The sequence below is a fragment of the Eumetopias jubatus genome, unplaced genomic scaffold (assembly GCF_037043125.1).
Source record: "Eumetopias jubatus isolate StellerSeaLion01/CBP00866 unplaced genomic scaffold, mEumJub1_p1.0 scaffold_11, whole genome shotgun sequence".
Classification (NCBI taxonomy): Eukaryota; Metazoa; Chordata; class Mammalia; order Carnivora; family Otariidae; genus Eumetopias; species Eumetopias jubatus.
The window spans coordinates 76,963,493-76,986,070 of record NW_028274817.1 but is presented as its reverse complement, the minus strand read 5'-3'; the positions used below and the strand labels follow the sequence as shown (position 1 = coordinate 76,986,070).

The following is a 22,578-nucleotide window of genomic DNA, read 5'->3' as shown; positions in this document are numbered from 1 at the left end:
TTCTTGGCACCAGCTGGAATTTTGATAGGAATTGTGTTAAATGTGTAGAACAATTTGTGGTGTTTCTCCTTTTTGTTTTAGTTCAGAGTTGGTTTTCTTCAGTTTTTCAAATTTGATATTTCTGTGTATGCTTGGTTTGACATGACAAATTGTATCTTTTGAGGCACATAACATGATAATAGGTATATAGGCCTAACTTTGTGATACATGTTTGTGGTGGGAAGGGAAGAATTTTCTTTTTGGTAGTTTGACCATTTGTGACAAACTTTCCTTTTCCTTATAGATTCCACATATTTCCACATGTTCATTGTGGAAAGTTTTAGAAAATACAAGAAAACAGAAAGAAAAAAGTTCATAATTCCACCATTCAGAGTTAATATAGTGTGTACATGTGTGTATGGAAGCTTATTGTATATATTTCTTTTTTCATTTAACCATATAACATATAGGGAATGTCTTTTCATCTCACTTAGAAACTGCAGTTTTTTTAAAATATTTTTTTGTTTTTTAGGTAGGCTCCATGCCCAACATGGGGCTTGAACTCATGACCCTGAGATCAAGAGTCACATGCTCTACCAACTGAGCCAGCCAAATGCCCCAAAACTGCAGTGTTTCTTAATGCTGTGTCACATCTTATTTTGATATTTAACTAAACCCCTATTAGGCTTATGTTTAGGGTAGTTTTTCCAAATTTTAAGTGCTATAGTTAAATCTTTGCCCAGATTCTTGACTATTTTCTAAGGCAAGTTCCTATAAGTAGAGTTGCTGGTTCAAGAGGATGCATATTTTTAAGTCTTTCTTGCCATTTTTTTTAGTGTAGTGTGTTACTATTTGACAGCAGTTTCTTTCTGTTAATATTTGAGGGTAAGCTCACTAACAAGTATTTAGATTATTTGGAATTACCATTAGATATTCATAGCAGCATTATTCACAATAGTTAAAAGGTTAAAAAAAAATCCATTGACCAGATGAATGGAGAAACAAAATGTGGTCTATCCATACAATGGAATATTGTTGAGCCTTAAAAAGGAATAAAATTCTGATACATGCTACAACATGAATGAACTTTAAGCATTACGTGAAGTGAACTAAGCCAGACACAAAAGGACAAATATTGTATCATTCCACTTATATGAAGTACCTAGAATAAGCAAGTTCATAGGAACAGAAAGAACAAAAGAGAGATTACCAGAGGCTGGGGAGATAGGGAGTTTAACGGATATAGAATTTCAGTTTGGAATGATGAAAAAGTTCTGGAAATGGATAGTGGTAGTGATTGTACAACATTGTGAATGTACTTAATGCCACTGAATTGTACGCCGAAAAATGGTTAAATGGTAAATTTGATATTAAGTATATTTTATCACAATTAAAAAATACTACAATTGGATTAATTTCAGAATTTTAGATAAAACCACTCACTGAGAAATTATGTGCTTACTTTACTTATTGTGTGTTACCTTGTAGCTAAGTTCTGGATACTTGTTTTAAATATGATGGATTGATAGATGGTGCTGAGAACTAAGTTCTTAACCAACATTCATGCAATATGAAGATTTATTGGGCTATATATGCCAAGTAGTGTGCTAGGCACTGAGGACTGTGGTGGTAAACAAGATAAGACACAGTCCCTAGAGTCTCCTGGTTGCTAAGATTGAACAGAAAAAGAACAAACTTCTTAATAAGAAAAAAGGGATTAAATAATCAGGTGACTTGTTTTCTCCTTAATGGTTTCCTTTGTGGGGTGATTTTAAAATATCCTTTCCCTCCCCCTTCAGGTTGCTATGGAAACATGACTAAATAAACGGAAGTCCATTCTGATAATTCTGATACCTGAGATGTAACTGGACTAAAGAGTGGAACAGGAAAAATTTTAGTGCCAACCTCAATTACAATGGCTACTGATTCAGGAGAGCCAGCTAGCACAGAAGATTCTGAGAAACCTGATGGAGTTTCACTGGAAGACAGAGCTCCTCAGCTTGCAGCAACTTTGACAGTGGAAGCTAGACTAAAAGAAAAAAATAGTACCTTCTCTGCTTCTGGGGAAACTACAGAAAGGAAGAGATTCTTCCGAAAAAGTGTTGAGATGATGGAAGATGATAAAGTTGCTGCATCTTCCTCCAAAGATGAGAGAATGAAGACCACAACAAATATTCCAAGAGTAGAAAAGCTTCCTACAAATGTGCTAGGAGGTGGACAAGAAGTTAAATACGAACAGTGTTCAAAGGCAACTTCAGAGTCCTCAAAAGATTGTCTCAAGGAGAAAAATGAAAAGGAAATGGAAGAAGAAGCAGAAATGAAGGCCGTAGCTACTTCTCCTAGTGGCAGATTCCTGAAATTCGACATAGAGCTGGGAAGAGGAGCATTTAAAACAGTATATAAAGGATTGGACACTGAAACATGGGTTGAGGTTGCTTGGTGTGAGCTGCAGGTGGGTATATAATCTTCTTGGTTTTAATAAATTCCAGTTTTAGCGGGCCTCGCCTTCTGAGTGTTCCAGGATTAATATATATCATGGGTTAAAATAAAATGAAAGGCTTGTCCCCCAGCTCCCTGAAATTATGCTCTTTTCCTAGATCCTCTTAGGAGCTCATAGTAGCCTTTTTTTCCTCCTGTTGTTTTCCCTCCTGTTTTAAAGGGGGAAAAAATCTATCAATGCTTTCTTTAAGAAAATGCTCTTAATTTATTAACATTGGGAAATCCCCCAAACTCTTGAGGTCTCATTTTGAAAACTTTTAGTAAGTTTTAGTTAGTTGCCTTATTAGTTAATTGATTGTTGTACTAAGTATTTGGGAATGTGATATGTCAGGGATATATTTAGTGTGATACCTCCCTTTTCTCTTTTTCTTTCAACAAATTTTTCGGGTTCATATGGTGTTTTTCAGAACAGAAAATGTTATGCTTGATTCTTTGAGGATTTCTATAATACAAACTTGTCCATGCTTTAAATTTACCTCAAAGAGCATCTCTGGAAGAAATAATCACCAGAACCTACTGAGGTTAGTCAACTGGAATGTGTTTAGAAAGGAGAAATGAAAACAAGAGGAGACTAGTTGAATTTCCTCGATATTTGGTTTCATAATATTTGTGTGGTACTTTTAACTAATGAAGGACTAAATGGGGACAGAACATCATAGAAGGGGTTATAATAAGAATAGTTTCAGATGGATATAGTTCAAATATAAAGAAAACCTTTGTGACCTCAGTCAGCCCATGGGAAATGTCAGTGTTCACATGAGATGCTTAAAATTAAGATTGAATAGAGCAAGTCACTAAGTACAGGTTTTTGTTGTTATTCAGATTCCAGTGGTCTCTGTGCATGTGGATGTGTATGTAGGTGCTGTGATTTCACCTATTCTGAATTTGCTCTAGGTTGCCTTTTAGATAGGTTGAAATTTAGTCCAGGTCCCTGCATTTCTAGGGAGCTTTTTGTTGAACAACGTGGTTTTGAAACTTCACTGGCTGTAAGAGTTAGTGTTTGCTTCATATGCGGATTCCAGAGCCTATTGTCAGAGATTCAGATTCAATAAGTCTGGGGTGGGATATAAGACTGCAATTTTAACAAGCTTTCAAAAGTGCTTTGAATGTAGGAAGTCCCTTGGCTCTCTGGAATTCAAGTTACCTGGCAGTCAAGCCATTCTAGTAGTTCTTGAAAGGTGTCTGCATCTGTGGGTTTGCTTGGTTTTCTTTTCACCCCCTTGTTCCCCTTTCAGAATTTTATAAGGTCTGTGTCATAGTAGAAATATTAGGTCATGTGAACAAATAAACTTCAAAATCACCTGAAATTCCACTATTTTGAGGATGCTTTTAAACAGTATATATCTTCTGGACTCTTTTTTTTTTTCAAATATGTATATGACTGTTTTTTCCCCACAAAGTGGGATCGTTACTATAAGGTTTTGAAAACCTTTTCTTTTTACTTATCATGAACATCTTTTCATTACCAGTAATTGTGAACTAAATTATTTTTAATAGATACCTTTATAAGTTATTTAATCAGTCTTCTATTGATGGACATCTAGAATTTTCTCCAGTATTTCACTATTATAAATATGGTTGTGATCAACATTCTTGTATATATAGTGAAAATTATGTACATTTTAATTTCATCTCTGCATTGTGACATTGGTAACACTCATCTTTTAGCGATACTCCGTCTGTAAATGGGGGAAATCATTTCCATTCACTTGGTAGTAGGATACGTAGTAAAGATATGTCAAGTATTTTGCAAACTGTATACTCTAGCTATGCTCAAGGATGCTTAGGTAAAACTTAAAATATTCTAGTGGTAGGGACCGCTTTGGGGAGTGCCTTCTCTCATTCACCTGTGAAAAGACTGAAAGAGCCCATAAGGTCTTACTACTCAAAGTGTGGTCTCTGGACCAGCAGCATGGACATCAGCTTGTTAAAACTACAGGTTCCTACGTCTCATCCCAGACCTACAAAATCAGAATCTGCTTCTTAATGACATCCGCAGGTGATTTGTATGCACAGTAGTGTTTGAAAAGCCCTGAAAGAAGGGACCACCAATCCAAGAGCTAGCTGAATCAGAGGAGGAATTCCCTTAATACACCAACATGAGCTTTATATTATATCATAGATACGGATTCCTGCTATCTGCTCCAGACTTTCCAAATCAGAATCTCTTAAGAGATGGGCCCCAGGAACTTATTTTTGAAAGTTCCCCAGGTGATTGGACACATAGCCAGATTTGGTAGTATCTCATGTGGAACGAGCATTGTAAATACATAAAATACATTTTAACTTACACCAAGAACAGTTGCAGTTTTCTATTCTGAAAGGAATGTCAGAATTAGTGGACTTAACTGATACAAATTTTAGGCATCATTTTCTGCATATTTGGAATTAGGAAAAACTAACTTATGAGTATTATGCAGTTTGTAATGTATAATTTCTCATATTTTTTCACAAAGTCTTCTTCGTTATATAAACAATTTTGTAGAAAAACATCCCAGTCAATAATTTAAATGTTGAAAGTATTCCAAATTATTCTCCAATCTTTGTTTATGAGTGTGTCTGTGTGTATAATATATAAAATTACTATGTCTGTACTTTTGTTATCAATTAGATATGTATTTTCTATTAACATCATTAAAATATTTAAGCTATATTTTATTGCATTCATAACACCTCTTGCTTAAATCTGCTTCCCTGAAATTAGGCAGTTATTTTTTTAATTTTATTTTTGCATGTTTGATTTAACAGCTTAACAAAAGGCTTTTATACCTTTTTCTCTTGATAGCATTTTCCCCCACTGTGGATATTTGAGCCTTGTGTAACAGTTGTTAAAAGCTCCATATCCATTTGTTTGGAATACATTGACCTTATGGAAGTGCAAAGAACCAGGAGAGATACATTTTACTGCAGATATTTGACTTTGAGGATGTTAAACAAACAAACCCTTTGATGATGTAGGTCAGATTTAGGATTTGGCCGTAAACATTTGCATTTCAAACATCAACAGTTTGTCATATTTTATGGTTTCCATAACTTGATTTATGCATTAGTGGAAGGACTGACCAATTGTTCTTTGTTGCTAAACTATTTGGTAAATTGGTAATATACTGTGAGTGAGGGTTTTCAGTCATAAGTGCTGTTTGGAAGACTGTTTTAGTTCATGATGTTGAAAGACCTGTTCAGATGTTACTGAAAGGCTTGTTTAGTAACGCTTAGAAGGAGTCAGTCACAAAAATTTGCAATATTTTCCTCTTCCACTAACAACTTGAGAATCAACAGCACTCTCCTTTTACACATGGAAACATAACCAGTTTTTGCTTTACTATAATTTGGAAAAAATACTTCCACTAATGCATTTGTCATTTGTTTTCTTGATGGCATTGAGTTTTCATATAATTTTCCAAATGAAGAAACATCATAGATATCTGAAAATTTTTTTGTTATTTGTTTCTAAAATTTATTTGAGTGTTCTTATAATAAGCTTCACTTGTGGGGTCAGATACGTGATTGTGTACTTCTCAGCGTAATTAAATGGGCCTCCTTTTTAATTTTAATTAAAATATTTTTAAAATTTTAATTCCAATGTAGTTAACATACAGTGTAATATTAGTTTCAATATAGTGTGCAGTATAGTGATTCAACACTTCCATACATCACCCGGTGCTCATCAGGACAAGTACACTCCTTAATCCCTATCGCCTATTTAACCCAGTCCCTTACCCACCTCCCCTCTGGTAACCATCAGTTTGTTCTCTATACTTAGTATCTGTTTCTTGGTTTTCCCCTCTCTTTTTTCCCTTTGCTTGTTTGTTTTATTTCTTAAATTCCACATATGAGTGAAATCATATGGTATTTATTTTTCTCTGACTGACTTATTTCACTTAGCATTATACTCTCTAGTTCTTAATGGGCCTCTATCTAACAACTAGACATCTAACAAGTCTAGCTATAGTTTCTGAACTGAACCAAAAATGGCACTGAAAAGAAAGATTTTTTAAAAAAGACACAGTTGACTGTAGCAGGTTGACATGTTGAGTGAGCATTCTAATGCACTTTCATTATAGTAGTGAATATATTCAGAGCAATGCAATGGAAGTAGCAGTCTAAAAATCTATACTTCCACGCCCAAAGCACCTATCACAATTGTGGAGAAACTTCTTTCCATTTTATTTTTATTCATCATCTAAAAGCACTTTGGGCAAGTATATTTTTCAATACCAGCCCTACATTTAATTGTAAAATTAGATAATAATATGAAAACAGCTGAATTTCCAAAAGAAAAATTTTAGAAAAATATATGCTAGAATTTCTGTTTCTGAATAAATATTGTGGTTCAAAGTAATCACTCTGGGATACTTTTGCTCTCAAAATATTTTTGTTATGGCCTTCTTGGAAATGTTTCCAGATTCTGTTTGAGCCACACAAGAAAATGCTTCATTACATATAGGCACACCCAAAATATTGTTACTCAGTTTAATTCCCCTCTCTCTTCATCTGACCTAGCCCTCAAAGTGGAATACTCTCATGGACAAAGAAGATTACATTGAAGGGAGGAGGGATAAAGCTTGCTTAAATATATATGTTCTAGTTTCTTTGTTTAAAAACTAGTCACATAACTTTATCAAGTGTAAACCAAAGGCAGATGTTTTCATAAAATGACAAAGGGTGAGAGTGGCAGGAGACAGACTTGATCTGGGAAATAGCGTTTATTTTCTCAATTCAGAGTTAGTTTTGAACTATCTGTTTGATAGCTAAAAGAACAAATTGATACATCTAGTAGGCTGAATAATTGCACTCTAAAGATGACCATGTCCTAATCCCTGGAATTTATGGATATGTTACCTTACATTGTAAAAAGGACTTTGTAGATGCGATTAAAGATTTTTGTGGTGGGTAGATTATCCTGGATTATCTGGGTGGGCCAAAGGTAATCACAAAGGTCCTTATGAGAGAGGAAGGATAGTCATGGTCTGAAGAAGATCTGATGATGGAAGCAGAGGTTGGAGTGATGTGATTGATGGAAGTGGGCAGTGAGCCAAGGAATATGGGAAAACTTTAAAAGCTAGAAGGAAACAGATTCTTCCCTAGAGCATGCAGAAGGAATGCAGCCTTGCCAAAACCTTCATTTTAGTCTAGTGAGACTCGTTTTGGACTTTGATCTCCTCAAGTAGAAGATAATAAATTTGTGTTGTTTCAAACCACTAAATTTGTGGCAGTTTGTTAAAACAGAAATAGGAAATGAATACAATACACACAGCTGCAATTCATTCATTTGTCCATTCATTCAACAAATAAATATTCAGTTCTATATGTGTTAGAACTGTGCTAAGTGCTAGGGACATAATGGGGAGAAAAAGCAGACACAGGCCCTATTTTCATAAAACTTATAGTAGAGGGAATTTATAGCCAGTAAGAAGGCTTGGAGATTGGAATTAGTGAAAAGATCAAAGGGCTGTTAAATATAGGTTTGTTTGAAGGAAATGGTAGGGTTGGGAGTATCGGGCAACGGGGATACCACTCCTTTACTACTTAGTTTTCTATTTTTAACTTTTTATTTTGAGATAATTTGATACTAACCGAAGAGTTGCAAAGATAGTCTAGAAAGTTCCAGTATGCCCTTCACTCAGTTTCCCCTTATGTTGGTATCTTAACCAGAGAACATTTATCAAAACTTAAGAAATTGAAATTAGTGTAATAACTATTGACTAAACTCCAGAACTTCTTTGGGTTTCACCAGTTTTCCTACTGATGTCCTTTTTCAATGTTATGATCCAATTTAGGATCCCACATTGCATTTAGTTGTTACATGCTCTTAGTCTTTTCCAAACTGTGACAAGTCTTCAGTCTTTCTTTCTTTTTCTTTTTCATGATCTTGAACTTTTAAAGAGTACTGCCCAGTTATTTTATAGAATGTCCCTTAATTTGGGTTTGTCATGTTTTCTCATTAGATTTAGGCTATGAATTTTGGGAAGAATACCACAGAAGTGATACACCCTTCTCAGTGCATCATAGCCGGGGGTACATGATGTTTGTTTAGATTACTGGTGATGATAACCTTGATCAGTTGTTTAGGGTGGTGGCTAATAGATTTTTTTCTACTGTAAAATTAGTATTTTTCCCTTTGTAGATTAATAAATATCTTAGGAGTAGATACTTTGAGACTATGCAAGTATCTGTTTCTCCTCAAACTTTGCCCAGTTGTTTTGGCAAACATTGGTGTATCTTACCTGTAATAAGTATTACTGTTGGTGTTCTAATGGTGATTTTCTATTTCCCACATTTCTTCTACAGTTATTTATTCTTTTTTAAAGATTTTATTTATTTAATTGACACAGAGAGAGAGAGAAACAGACAGCAAGAGAGGGAACACAAGCAGGGGGAGTGGGAGAGAGAGAAGCAGGCTTCCTGCAGAGCAGGGAGCCCGATGTGGGGCTTGATCCCAGGACCCTGGTATCATGACCCAAGCTGAAGGCAGTCGCTTGACCAACTGAGCCACCCAGGCACCCCTCTTCTACAGTTATTAATTGGAATTGCCTCTTAGTTTTATGTGGTCTCTTCCAAAGTATGACTCTTACGTTTCTGAAAGCCCAAGAATTGGGGAATTTGTGGTTGAGGAACTTTAATATATTTTAAATTATTAATAATGATATCATATACTTTCCATTTATCAAAATTAATGTTAATCATACACTTGTATGAGTACCTGGATAGGTACTTAATTTGAATATTTTATTTAATCTTCACAGTAGTTGTATGAAGTAGAGATGATTAGTTTTCAGATGGTGGAACTGAGGTTTAGATACATTAAGTAATTTGCCCAAAGTGATAGAGCAGGGATTTGTATTCATCAACTATATATATGAAATATTTACATAGATGATTTAAGAATTTTCCCCTCATTAGTTATTTGAGCAGATCATTTTGTTCTTAATCATTTTAGAACAAACAGTTTCATAAATGGATCCTGTTTAAAATAAAGTTCTTAACATTAAACTCCTAAGGCTCAAGGGATACTTAATAGTGTCATTTAAGGACACTCCCTGGCCTGGGGCCTCTGAGGAATAATTTAATGGCTGGGTTGCCTTGGTTCAATGTCTGGCCTTCATCTTCTGTCAGTGTCCAGAGGTGGTTGGAAATGTTGGGGAGACTAACTCGTGTTCATTCAAAAGCCTAAATCTAGGACACAAATTCATTAATTTAGAATGAGGAATACATTTGGTAGGTCAAATGTTCTAGTTGGTCTGTAGGCTAGATACATGGGACGCTAAATTATAAACAGAAACTGGCTTGGTAAGAATAGAGTCAGAACAAAGGAACTGGAGTTCCTGTGTGTGTTCTTCTGCCAAGACAATAGACCAAGCAAATGAACTGTATGCTCAGGTCCTGCCTAGATGAGGACATCCTCTTTGTTCAACAGTACTGGAAGACAAGTGAACCTGGTTCTGTATTTGGTTCATTACCTTTTCCGTGTGCTATCTTGACTACCATTGATGAGCACTTTTTAGAAAGGTATTGATACTATTGCTGTCTAAAAGCTTTAAAATGCCAATATGACCAGGCTATAACTATTATATGCTGATTTCTTGATTAGTACTTTGGTATTACCACTTACAAATTATCATTACCCTAATGTGTGTTTATTTCATATAGCTTTAGTTCTGGGATGCTATACCGTCTCTCCAAGGAAAGTGGTTTGTGAATGAGGTATCTGCAGTCACTGCTGTGAAGACTGTTTTTGAGAACAGAGCGATGAACTAGAAAGTACTCAGGATTCAGAATATGGCAGACCTGGGTTCCAGTGTTGCCTGTGCCAGTTGGGTATCTTGAGCAAGCTAAGCAGCTTAACATTTTGGAGCCTTAGTTTTTTACTTTTTCAAAAAGAACTATTTCTGATATGCAAAAGAGAATAAAGAACAACATGATGGAAATTGTGTACCTCCTGTTCAGCTTGAGAAATAAAAATGTTGAGGATCAGAGATAATGATTATAAAACGTGGTACATGGTTGAGTGTTTAATAAATGATAGTGATAAAATACTGAGCGGCCTCATATTTATCCAAAATACTCATTGATAGACTGCTTTGTAAGTTAAGTACCGTTTTGAAACCTTCATTGTGGTTTTCCTTACTTGAACAAGTTATAATACAGCTTTTATAACATTGTTGATGATTTCTTCCATTCATGTTTGCAGAAACAGAGCCACATAGCCACTGACTTGGTTATGTCGTTCATTGTTGGTGTTTGCATTAAGAGACATAGCTGATAAGGCTATAGTTTACATTTTGGAAATGAAATGCTTCTTTTTTTGTTTTGTTTTGTTTTTGTTTAAATTCCAGTTAGTTAACATACAGTGTGATATTAGTTTCAGGTGTGCAATGTAGTGATTCAACACTTCATATAACACCTGGTGCTCATCACAACAAGAGCACTCCTTAATACCCATCACCTATTTAACCCATCCCCCCACCCACCTCCTCTCTGATAACCATCAGTTTGTTCTCTAGTTTGGAGTCTGTTTCTTGGTTTGCCTTTCTCTTCCCCCCACTTTGATCATTTGTTTTGTTTCTTAAATTCCACATATGAGTGAAATCATATGGTATTTGTCTTTCTCTGACTGACTTATTTCTCTTAGCATAATACTTTCTACCTGCATTCATGTCATTGCAAATGGCAAGATTTCATTCTTTTTTATGGCTGAGTTATATTCCATTGTATATATATTCCATTGGCAGGTTTACTTTCCACTCACTGAATTAGAAGTGGACCTTGAAAGATCTTGGCCATTCCTTTTTGGTGTTTACCTCCAGCAGTACATCTGGGGCAACAGTTGTAATTTTGTAAAGTTGTTTACTCCTAATGCTGACTATTGATTCCTAGGATCAAAGGATAAGATGGAGTAGTTTAGTTTGGCACATGAAAGACTTGTATTCTACTAATTTAATCAGAAGGCATCAAAATTTATTCATTATTCTTTAGAACAGATCTGCTGATCTATCATAAGTGGATGACTTCCAGCTAATTATAGGGACAGTTAGGACTTAATTAGCCATCTTAGATTAGACAGAAAAGCATAAACACTTATTTCCAGGTCTCTTCTAAGTATAGTATTCTTTGCTCTTGTTCTTTAAGTTCCTTAACTCTTTTAGGATTTAAAAAAAAGTTCAGATACAATTGACATATAACATTGTGTAAGTTTAAGGTGTACAGTGTATTGGATTGATACACTTATATATTGCAATATGATTGCTACAGTAGCATTAGCAATTTATCATGTCACATGTTTATCATTTTTTTGTGTTGAAAACAGTTAAGATTTAGTTGCTTAGCAACTTTGAAATTTATAACAGTATTGTTGACTAATCTATGTTGTCTATTAAATCTTCAGAACTTACTTATTTACTAGTTGTATATTTATATCCTTAAACAACATCTCTCAAATTCCCTCCCCCACTCCCTGGTAATCACTGTTCTACTCTGTTTTTACAAATTCATTTTTTAGATTCCACATTTATTTATTTATTTTTAAAGATTTTATTTATTTGACAGAGAGAGACTATAAGCAGGGGGAGCGGCAGGGAGAGGGAGAAGCAGACTCCTGCTGAGCAGAGTGTGGGGCTCGATCCCAGGACTCTGGGATCATGACCTGAGCCGAAATCAGATGCTTAACGAACTGAGCCACCCAGGCGCCCCTAGATTCCACATTTAAATGATATCACACAGTGTTTGTATCTCAGAGAGATATCTGCATACCCATGTTCATTGCAGCATTATTCACAGTAGCCAAGATATGGAAATAACCTCGGTGTCTGTCAGCAGATGAATGGATAAAGATGTGAAGCATATATATACACAATGGAATATTATTTTTCCATGAGAAAGAAGGAAACCCTGCCATTTATGACAACATGGATAGACCTTAAAGGCATTATGCTAAGTGAGATAAGTCAGAGAAAGACAAATAATGTATGAGTTCCTTAACTCTTTTTTTAAGATTTTATTTATTTGAGAGAGAGAGAGAGCGAGAGAGCGTGTGCGCACAAGCGGGGTGGGGGGCAGGAGAGAGGGAAAGGGACAAGCAAACTACTTGCTGAGCAAGGACCCTTACGCGGGACTTGATCCCAGGACCCCGAGATCACGACCTAAGCCAAAGTCAGATGCTCAACCAACTGAGCCACCCAGGCACCCCTTTACTCTTTCTTAAAATAATTTTTTGTTGTGACAAAATGTACATAACATTAAAATTTACCATTTTAGGGGCGCTTGGGTGGTTCAGTTGGTTAAGAGTCCAACTCTTGATTTTTCAGCTCAGGCCATGATCTTAGGGTCCTGAGCTTGAGCCCCATGTCAGGGCTGCTTGTCTCTCTCCCTCTCCTCCTCCCCTTACTTGCTCTTTCTCTCTCAAATAAATAATAAATGAAATATTTTAAAAATTTACCATTTTAACCATTTTAAGTGAATAATTCAGTGGCATTATGTATATTCACGTTGTTGTACAGCCATTACCACCTCCCATCTCCAGAACTTTTAATCATCCCAAACTGAAACTCTATACCCATTAATCAATAATTCCCCCTTCCCCACTCTCCCAGCCCCTGGTAACCACTATTCTACTTTTGGCCTCTGTGAATTAGCCTAGCCTATTCTAGGTACCTCATAAAAGTGGAATCACACAATATTTCTCCTTTTGTGTCTGGGTTATTTCACCTAGCATAATGTTTTCAAGTTTCATCCATGTTGTAGCATGTATTAGAATTTCATTCCTTTTTAAGGCTGAATAGTATTTCATTGTATGTATACACCACATTTGTTTTATCCATTTATCCAATGATGTACATTTGTGTTGTTTCTTCTGGCTGTTGTGAATAATGCTGTTATGAACATTGGTGTACAAATATCTGTTTAAGTCCCTGCTTTTAATTCTTTTTGGTATATATCTAGAAGTGGAATTGCTGGATCATTTAATAATTCTATGTTTATTTATTTATTATTACTATTTTTTTAGCAATTCTATGTTTAATCTTTCAGGAACTGCCATACTGTTTTCCACAGTGGCTGCACCATTTTACATTCCTACCAGCAATGCACAAAAGTTCCAATTTCTTTACATCTTTGCCAAATCTTGTTTTCTGTTTTTGTTTTGTTTTGTTTGTTTTTTTAAATAGCCATCCTAATGGATGTGAAGTGCTATCTCATTCTGGTTTTGATTTGCATTTCCCTAGTGACTAGTGATGTTGAGCCTCTTTTCATGTGCTTATTGTCAATTTATATTTCATTCTTTGGAGAAATAAATATTCAAGTCCTTTACCAATTTTTAAACTGGGTTGTTTGTCTTTTTGTTGTTGAGTTGTAGGAGTTCTTTATATGATCTGAGTATTAATCCTTTATCAGATATATGAATTGCAAATATTTTCTCCCATGCTGTGGATTATCTTTACATTTTATTAATAGTGCTTTTGATGTACAAAAGTTTTAAATTTTGAGTAAGTGCAGTTTATTTTTCTTTTGTTAACTCTGTGCTTTGAGATTCCACATGAATTTTAGGATGGGTTTCTTTTTTTAATTTCTGCAGAAAATGTCATTGGGATTTTTTTAAAGATTTTATTTATTTGAGAGAGAGAGCAAGAGAGCAGAGGGAGGGGCAGAGGGAGAAGCAGACTCCTCGCTGAGCAGGGAGTCCGACGCAGGGCTCGATCCCAGAACCCTGAGATCACGACCTGAGCTGAAGGCAGCTGTTTAACTGACTGAGTCATCCAGGTACCCCTCATTGGGAATTTGATAGGGATTGCACTGAATTTGCAGGTCTCCTTTGGCATTGACACTATAACAATATTAAGCCTTCCAGCCATTAAATTCCATTTATTTATGTCTTCTTTAATTTTAGCAATGTTTTGTAGTTTTCAGTGTTAAAGTCTTTTACCTCCTTAATTAAATTTCTTCCTACATATTTTATTCTTTTTGATGCTATTGTAAATGGATTGTTTTCTTAATTTCCTTTTTGGGTTATTAATTTTAGTGTATAGAAACACAACTGGTTTCTGGATGTGATTTTGTATCCTGCAACTTTGCTGAATTAGTTTATTGGTGTTTTATTTTGAGTGTCAGGAAAAGGAAGCTAACCACTTGTGAAAATGAAAAAATGTAATATATTTCTAAGTTAATAGAAATAAAGGAAACAAAAAGTAAAATATATAAACAACTTAAAATAAGACGGAGTAAAATTAAGTATATCATGTGCTAAATCAAATATGTTCCTATTACATTTGCTTGTTAAAAAACTGAGACTGTCAGATTGGGTTAAAAGACAAAACCCATGTGTTGTTTACTAAAAACATACTTAAGACAGTGGTAAAGAAAGGTAAAATAAAGGTATGAACAAGAAAGAAAGCAGGAGTGGCAATATTAATATGTCACAGAAGGAAGTAAAGTTAAAGCATTGAACAGGATTTTATGAAATTATTTACTTCACATTTTAAGAAGATATATAAAAGAGCCATAGGCACAAAAAATATTTTGGTTAGTAATTTAAAAAGAACCTGTAATAGATTCAAGGAAAATGGATAAATATATGGCTATAGTAGGAGATTCCAGGCCCTATTATTTCAAAATAGGACAGATCTAGTAGACAAAAAGTGAAAAAACACAGAAGAACTAGATAATATAATCCACAAACTTCATTTGATGGATATATAGTATTTTACATCCTTCAAAGAGAGAATATACATTTTTATTAAAAAGTTGGTCAGGGGCCTCTGGGTGGCTCAGTCGGCTCAGGTCATGATCCCGGAATCCTGGGATCAAGCCCCACATCTGGCTCCCTGCTCGGTGGGGGCCTGCTTTGCCCTCTGACACTTCCCTGTCTCGTGCTTTCTCGTGCTTTCTCAAATAAATAAATAGAATCTAGGGGTGCCTGGGTAGCTCAGATGGTTAAGCGTCTGCCTTCGGCTCAGGTCATGATCCCAGCATCTTGGGATCAAGCCCCACATTGGGCTCCTGGCTCGGCAGGGAGCCTGCTTCTCCCTCTCCCTCTGCCTCTCCCACTGCTCATGCTCGCTCTCTATCTCTGTGTCTCAAATAAATAAATAAGTAAAATCTAAAAAAAATAGTTGGTCAAATTATGTTGCCTAAAGAAAACATTAAATTGAAGAGATTTTATATTCTGTATTACTCAGTAAAATTAGAAATAATGAAACAAATAACCAAAAGATTCTTAACTGGAAATCAGAAATCATACTTCTAGACAAATTTTGGATTGAGGAGAGACTCAAAACTGAAATTGTAAACTACCCAGAAAGCAATGAAAAAGGACATTATGACAAAATTTGTGGGTCATTGCAAAAGCGATACCCAGAAGAAAATTTACCACCTAAAATGTCTTCATTATTAATGAATACTAACTAGAAGAGATATGGTACTCTTGAGACATTAGGGAAATAACAAAATAAAGCAAAATAAAGGAAGAGGGAATTAAAGATAACTGAAATTAATAAAAAATTATAAACCTAAAAATAGGATAAATCTACTCATTTTGGCTTTCTGAAAAGTAATTAATGAACCTGATGAAGAAAAATAAAGAGGGCAAAAATACATGAGCAAAGAAATGACAAATGAAATATAGCCATGCTCTGGAAAAGAGTCAAAGAAGTAGAAGAGAACATAATGTGCAACTTTGTCAACAAAATCTTCTCAACATTTTAGTATGAAACATTTCAAATATAGAGCAAAGTTGAAAGACTTGCCTAGAACATCCATTATATCCACCATCTAGATTCTACCTATAACATTGTTAACACATTTTAAATCTTAAGTAATGGATTGCTCCTAAACAAAATATAATCCAAAATGTACCCAAGAAAAAGTAGAAAAGTTGAATAGGCCAGTTATTATAGAAAGGTGATTTAAATTATTTTTTGTTGTTGTTAATACTGGGATAAAGAGGCATCCAATGCAATGCAGCATTATTTATAATAGAGAAAACTTGAATCAACTCAAATGTCCATCAATGGGTAAATGGATAACTTGTGGTAGAACTATATAATGAGATACTATGCAAGAGTTAAAATAAATAAACTGGAACTGTTATACATATCGAAGTAGATAAATACAAAAAATGTAATATCAAACAAAATAATTTGCAAAAGGAACATAACACATGATAACCACCTCTACGAAGCTTTAACGCTTGTAAAACTATATTGCTTATGGATACAAACATATAATAAAAATATTTTTAAAACGTTCATGGATTAAAAACCTAATTCAGATAGTGGTTACTTCTGGGATGGGAAGGAAGGGGATAGAATCAAGAAGGGATATCTAGGGGACTTCAACTATGTCTCTAATGTTTTGTTTAAAATGGAAGTAGATTTGGCAAAATGTTAAAATTCAACAGAGCTGGTTATTATACCTTATTTTTAATGCTTTAATTTTTTTATAATTTAAAAACATAAAAAACATTAGAAGCAAGTAAGTCCAGAGCCTGATTTCTAGGTAACCTTTAAAATGACAAGTGATTCCAATGTTAAAACTATTTAACCCCACTTAATTTCATGAAGCCAATGTAATCTCAATACGAATCCTTATATTGTACAAAGAAAGAAAACTATAGCCTAATCTCCATATTAATATAGATGTTAAAATCCTTAGCAGAATATTAGCAAATAGGATTCACCAGTGGATCAAAAGAATAATGTGCTGAAACTAGGTAGGCCTTAAAGATTTTAAGAATAATTCTGTATCAGGAACCTATCAAGAAATCATATGATCACATCAGTAGGTGCTGAGAAAACATTTGATAAAATTCAGCAGCCATTCCTAATTAAAAAATAAAAGGAATGTAGGAATGTAAGGGAATTATTTCAACATGTTAAACTACTTGCAAAAACAAAAACAAAGCAATAGATGTTGTAAGCTGTGAGAATAAAACTTTTTATTAAAATACAATAAAAGGCAGTGATAACTGTTACACCATTTTTTTTTCAATATTGTGGATGTCTTAGCAAAATCAATAAGAAAATAAACAGGTCCATCCATGTTGTCTCAAATGGCACTATTTCACCCTTTTTGTGGATGCATAACATTCCATTGTAAATATATATATCACATCTTCCTTATCCATTCCTCTATTGATAGACACTTAGGTTGCTTCCATATCTTGGCTGTTGTAAATAATGTTGCAGTAAACGTAGGGTTGCATATATAGTTTTGAATTAGTTTTTTAATTTTGGGGGGTAAATACCCAATGGTGGAATTATTGGATCATATGGTATTTCTATTTTTAATATTTTGAGGAACCCCCATATTGTTTTCCAGAGTGGCTGCATCAATTTACATTCCTTCCAACAGTGCATGACAGTTCCTTTCTCTCCACATTCTCATCAGCACTTGTTATTTCTTGTTGTTTTGTTTATAGCCATTCTGACAGGTTTACGGTGATATCTCAGTGTGATTTTGATTTGCATTTCCCTGATAATGAGTGATATTGAGCATATTTTTATGTGTCTGTTGGCCATCTGTATGTCTTCTTTGGAAAAATGTCTGTTCAGATTCTCTAGCCATTTTTTAAAAGATTTATTTATTTTAGAGAGAGCGAGCAAGGGGGGCAGAGGAAGAGGGAGAATCCCAAGCCGACTCCCTGCTGAGTGCGAAGCTGGACATGGGGCTTGATCTCACGACCCTGAGATCATAACCAGAGCTGAAATCAAAAGTTGGACGCTTAACTGACTGAGCCACCCAGGCACTCCTAGCCATTTTTTAAATCTGATTTTTTTTTGGTGTTCAGTTATATGAATTCTTTATATATTTCAGATATTAGCTACTTATTAGATATATCATTGAAAATATCTTCTCCCATTTAGTAGGTTGACTTTTTTATTGATGGTTTCTTTTGCTGTGCAGAAGCTTTTTATTTTGATGTTGCCCCAATAGTTTTTGTTTCTCTTGCATTAGGAGACATACCTAGAAAAATGTTGCTATGGCCAATGTCAGAGGAATTACTGCCAGTGCTCTCTTCTAGGATTTTTATGGTTTCAGGTTTCACATTTAGGTCCTTACTCCATTTTGAGTTTATTTTTGTGTGTGGTGTAAGAAAGGGGTCTGGTTTCATTCTTTTGCATGTAGCTGTCCAGTTTTTCCAATACCATTTATTGAAGAGACTGTTTTTTTCCCATTGTATATTCTTGCCTCCTTTGTTATAGATTATTTGGCCATAGAAATGTAGATTTATTTCTGGGCTCTCTGTCTTGTTCTGTTGATCTATGTGTCTGTTTTTGTGCCAGTGCCATACTGTTTTGATTACAACAGTTTTGTGGTATATCTTGAAATCTGGAATTGTGATACCTCCAGCTTTATTTTTCTTTCTCAAGATTTCTTTGGCTATTTAGGGTCTTTTATAGTTCCATAAATATTTTAGGATTTTTTTGCTGTATTTTGGTAGAGATTGCATTGAATCTGTAGATCGCTTGGGTGGTATGAGCATTTTAACAATAATAATTCTTCCAATCTGTGAGCATGGGGTATTTTTCCATTTGTTTGTGTCATCTTCAATTTCTTTTGCCAATGTTTTATAGTTTTCAGTGTACAAGATCTTTCACTTCCTTGATTAAGTTTATTCCTGGGTCTTTTATTCTTGGTGCAATTATAAATAGAATTGTTTTCTTAATTTCTCTTTCTACTACTTTATTATTAGTGTATACAAATGCTACCATGAAATTGTTATTTTTAAAAATACCATTTACAGTAGCACCAAAAAAAATAATTAAGTATATATAAAGTACATGCAGTATCTGTGCTGAAAAAAAATTGATAAGATCCAAAATAAATGGATTGGTTGATTGGAAGACTTATTATTAAGATGTCAGTTTTCTCCATATGACCTAGAAATTCAAGACAAATTATATCAAAATCCCAATGGGAATTTTTAGTTGTTGACAAACTGATTTTAAAATTAATATGGAAGAATGAAGGGGGGGAAATCAGAGGGGGAGATGAACCATGGGAGACTATGGACTCTGAGAAACAAACTGAGGGTTCTAGAGGGGAGGGGGGCCGGGGGATGGGTTAGCCTGGTGATGGGTATTAAAGAGGTATAACACCTAGTACTGCATGGAGCACTAGGTGTTATATGCAAACAATGAATCATGGAACACTACATCAAAAACTAATGATGTAATGTATGGTGATTAACATAACATAATAAAAAATAAATAAAATTAATATGGAAAGGCAAAGAACTGGAATAACTAAAACAAATTTGATAAAGAAGTGTAAGGAATTCATGTTACCTGATTTTCAGACTTACTCCAAGGGTATAGTAATTAAGACATGTTTGGTATTGGCAAAAAGACACACAGGTAAGTGGGACAGAACAGAGTTTAGAAATAGACCCAAACAGATATGGTCAAGTGATTTTTATTTTATTTTTTAAAGATTTTATTTGAGAGAGAGAGAGAGAGAGGAAGAGTGCGCACAAGCAGGGGGAGAGAGAGAGGGGGAGAAACAGACTCCCCACTGAGCGGGGAGCCAGATGCGGAGCTTGATCCCAGGACCCCCGGGATCATGAGCCACCCAGGCACACCCGGTCAAGTGATTTTTTAAAAAGATACATTGGCAGTTCAGAATAGAATGGATGGTCTTTTCAACAAAAGGTGCTTGAGTAATTATACATGCATACTAAAAAAAAAAATGAACCTTCACGTAATTTTCACATGTTATACAAAATTTAACTCAAAATAGATCATAGACCTAAAAGTAAAACTAAAACTTCTATAAGAAAACCTGAGAAAATCTTTTTGACTTTTGGTTAAGCAAAGAGCTCTTGGATATAACAGTGAAAGCATAATCTATAAAAGTAGAAAATCAATAAATTGGAGTTGAACAAACTTAAAATATTTTGCGCTATGAAAGACACTGTTAAGGGAATGAGAAGATAATCCAGAGTGGCAGAGAATATTTTTAAATCACATATGTGATAAAGGACTTCTATCCAGAATCTATAAAGAACTCTCAAAACTCTACAATAAGCTAAAACAACCTAATTAAAAAATGGATTAAGGATTGGAACAGACATTTCACCAAAGAAGATAGATGTATGGCAAGTAAGCACACAGAAAGATGCTCACCCTCATTAATCATTAGGGAAATGAAAATTAAAACCATAATCTGATACCCCAATACACCTACTAGAATGGCTAAAAACCAACCAAATTAAAGAAAATCCTGACAGGACCAACTTTTAGTGAGGATAATGTGGAGAAACTCTAATACATTGTTGGTGAGAATACAAAATGGTAGAACCATTTTGGCACTTTGTCAGTTTCTTACATAGTTAAACATACCATATGACCCTTCAGTCCCACTTGAGACATTTATCCAAGAAAACCTATGTTCACACAAGCAGTTGTACATGAATGTTTATAGTTTTATTTGTAATTGCCCCAAACTGGAAAATACCCAAATGTTTTTCATCTGGGAATGGATAAACATATGGTGATACATTCATAGGTGGAATACTGTTCAACAATTTAAAGCAACAGACTATTGATACAATATAGATCAATCTAAAAGATATTATGCTAAGTACAAGATGCCAGACTCAAAAGGCTATGTATAATTTCTTCCCATTTATAGGATTTTCCAGAAAAGGCAAAATTATAAGAATAATAAATAGATGAGTGGTTTCCAGAGTTTAAGGGTAAGAAGAGGGTTTGACTAGAAATGGATGGTGCAGGGGAATTTGTGTGTATGGGGGGGAGGGCGGGTGGAATTGATGGAATCATTCTCTATTTAAGTTGTGGCACTGGTTATACAACTTTATGCATTTGTCAAAACTCATGGAACTGTACACCAGAAAGAATCAGTTTTACTAAGTGAAAATTTTTAAATAAATTAAAATTAAATATGTGGTTCAGGAAAAAATAAACTAGGAGAGTATCAGCTCTTTCTCCTCACTTCCCCATTCCCCCAGAGAACCTTACTGGAACTCTGGACAAATGGAAAGATATATACTATGTTCTTAGATGGCTTTTTAGATGCCAGTTTTCTCCAAATTAATGTCTATATATTTAATATAATTCCAATTAGATTCCAAGTGATTCTTTTATTTTAATTGGAAAAATGATCTTAATGTTTATATTGAACATAAAAAGATGAGAAAGCCAAGAAAATAATGAATAGGGAAGTGATTTGCCTTATCAGTAATTACACATACTGAAAGCCACTATCATAGGCATGGACAGATTAGTGAAAGGAAGCAGAACCCAGTATAACTAGAAACAATATACAGCAAACATGTTCCTCAAGTCAGTGAGAAAAGAGTAGTTTAAGTGGTGCTAGTACAACCGCTTAACCATCTAGATGAAAAGACTGCATGTACAGGAAACTCCAGATGGATTAGAAAGTTAAATATAAAAAGTCTTAGGAGACTAAACTTCAGATATTCACATAAAAGATATTGAGTAAAGTAAAAGATATTGCTGAGTGACTATGAAGTGTACCATATGGTCATCATCTGAAGAAAAGACCTGCATGCCAGTCTTCTCCCTTCCAGATACAATTGTAGCTACTCATTTGTGTATCTATCTCATCCTTTATCTATGCATTTAAATATGTACTAGAAATGTAGCACTGTTCAGGATGGTTCTTTTTTTTTTTTTAAATGATTTCACATTGATCCTTTGCTAATTTAAAGATTTTTTTATTTATTTATTCATGAGAGGCAGAGACAGACAGAGAGAGAGAGAGAGAGAGAGAGAGAGAGAGGCAGAGGGAGAAGCAGGCTTCCCGCTGAGCTGGGAGCCTGATGTGGGACTCGATCCCAGGACCCTGGGATCATGACCTGAGCCGAAGGCAGACGCTTAACCATCTGAACCACCCAGGCGCCCAGGATGGTTCTTTTTTTATGTACAAATTATCATATTGTAATTTTTTCAGAATGCCTTTTTTTTTTTTTTTTTTTTTTTACTCAGTAGTATGTCTTAGAGATCTATCCACATTAGATCTATACACATAGATCTACCTCATTCTTTTAATTGTTATTTGGCTGTTTGGCTCTAACCCATGTTTAGCCCATTTGATCCTGGGCAGGTTACCTAACTATCTTAACCT

General features: G+C 34.7%; 1 protein-coding gene across 4 annotated transcripts in view; it reads left to right on the top strand.

Annotated features, from left to right (window-relative positions):
- Positions 1 to 1,894: 1,894 nt before the first annotated feature.
- The window catches only part of WNK3 (WNK lysine deficient protein kinase 3), a 130,763-nt gene continuing 110,079 nt past the window's right edge, over positions 1,895 to 22,578 (top strand). For all 4 annotated transcript variants that reach the window (XM_028092887.2, XM_088029000.1, XM_028092886.1 and 1 more), the window contains exon 1: positions 1,895 to 2,431. In XM_028092887.2, coding sequence (XP_027948688.1) covers positions 1,895 to 2,431 — 537 coding nt within the window. The remainder of the gene's footprint in view (positions 2,432 to 22,578) is intronic.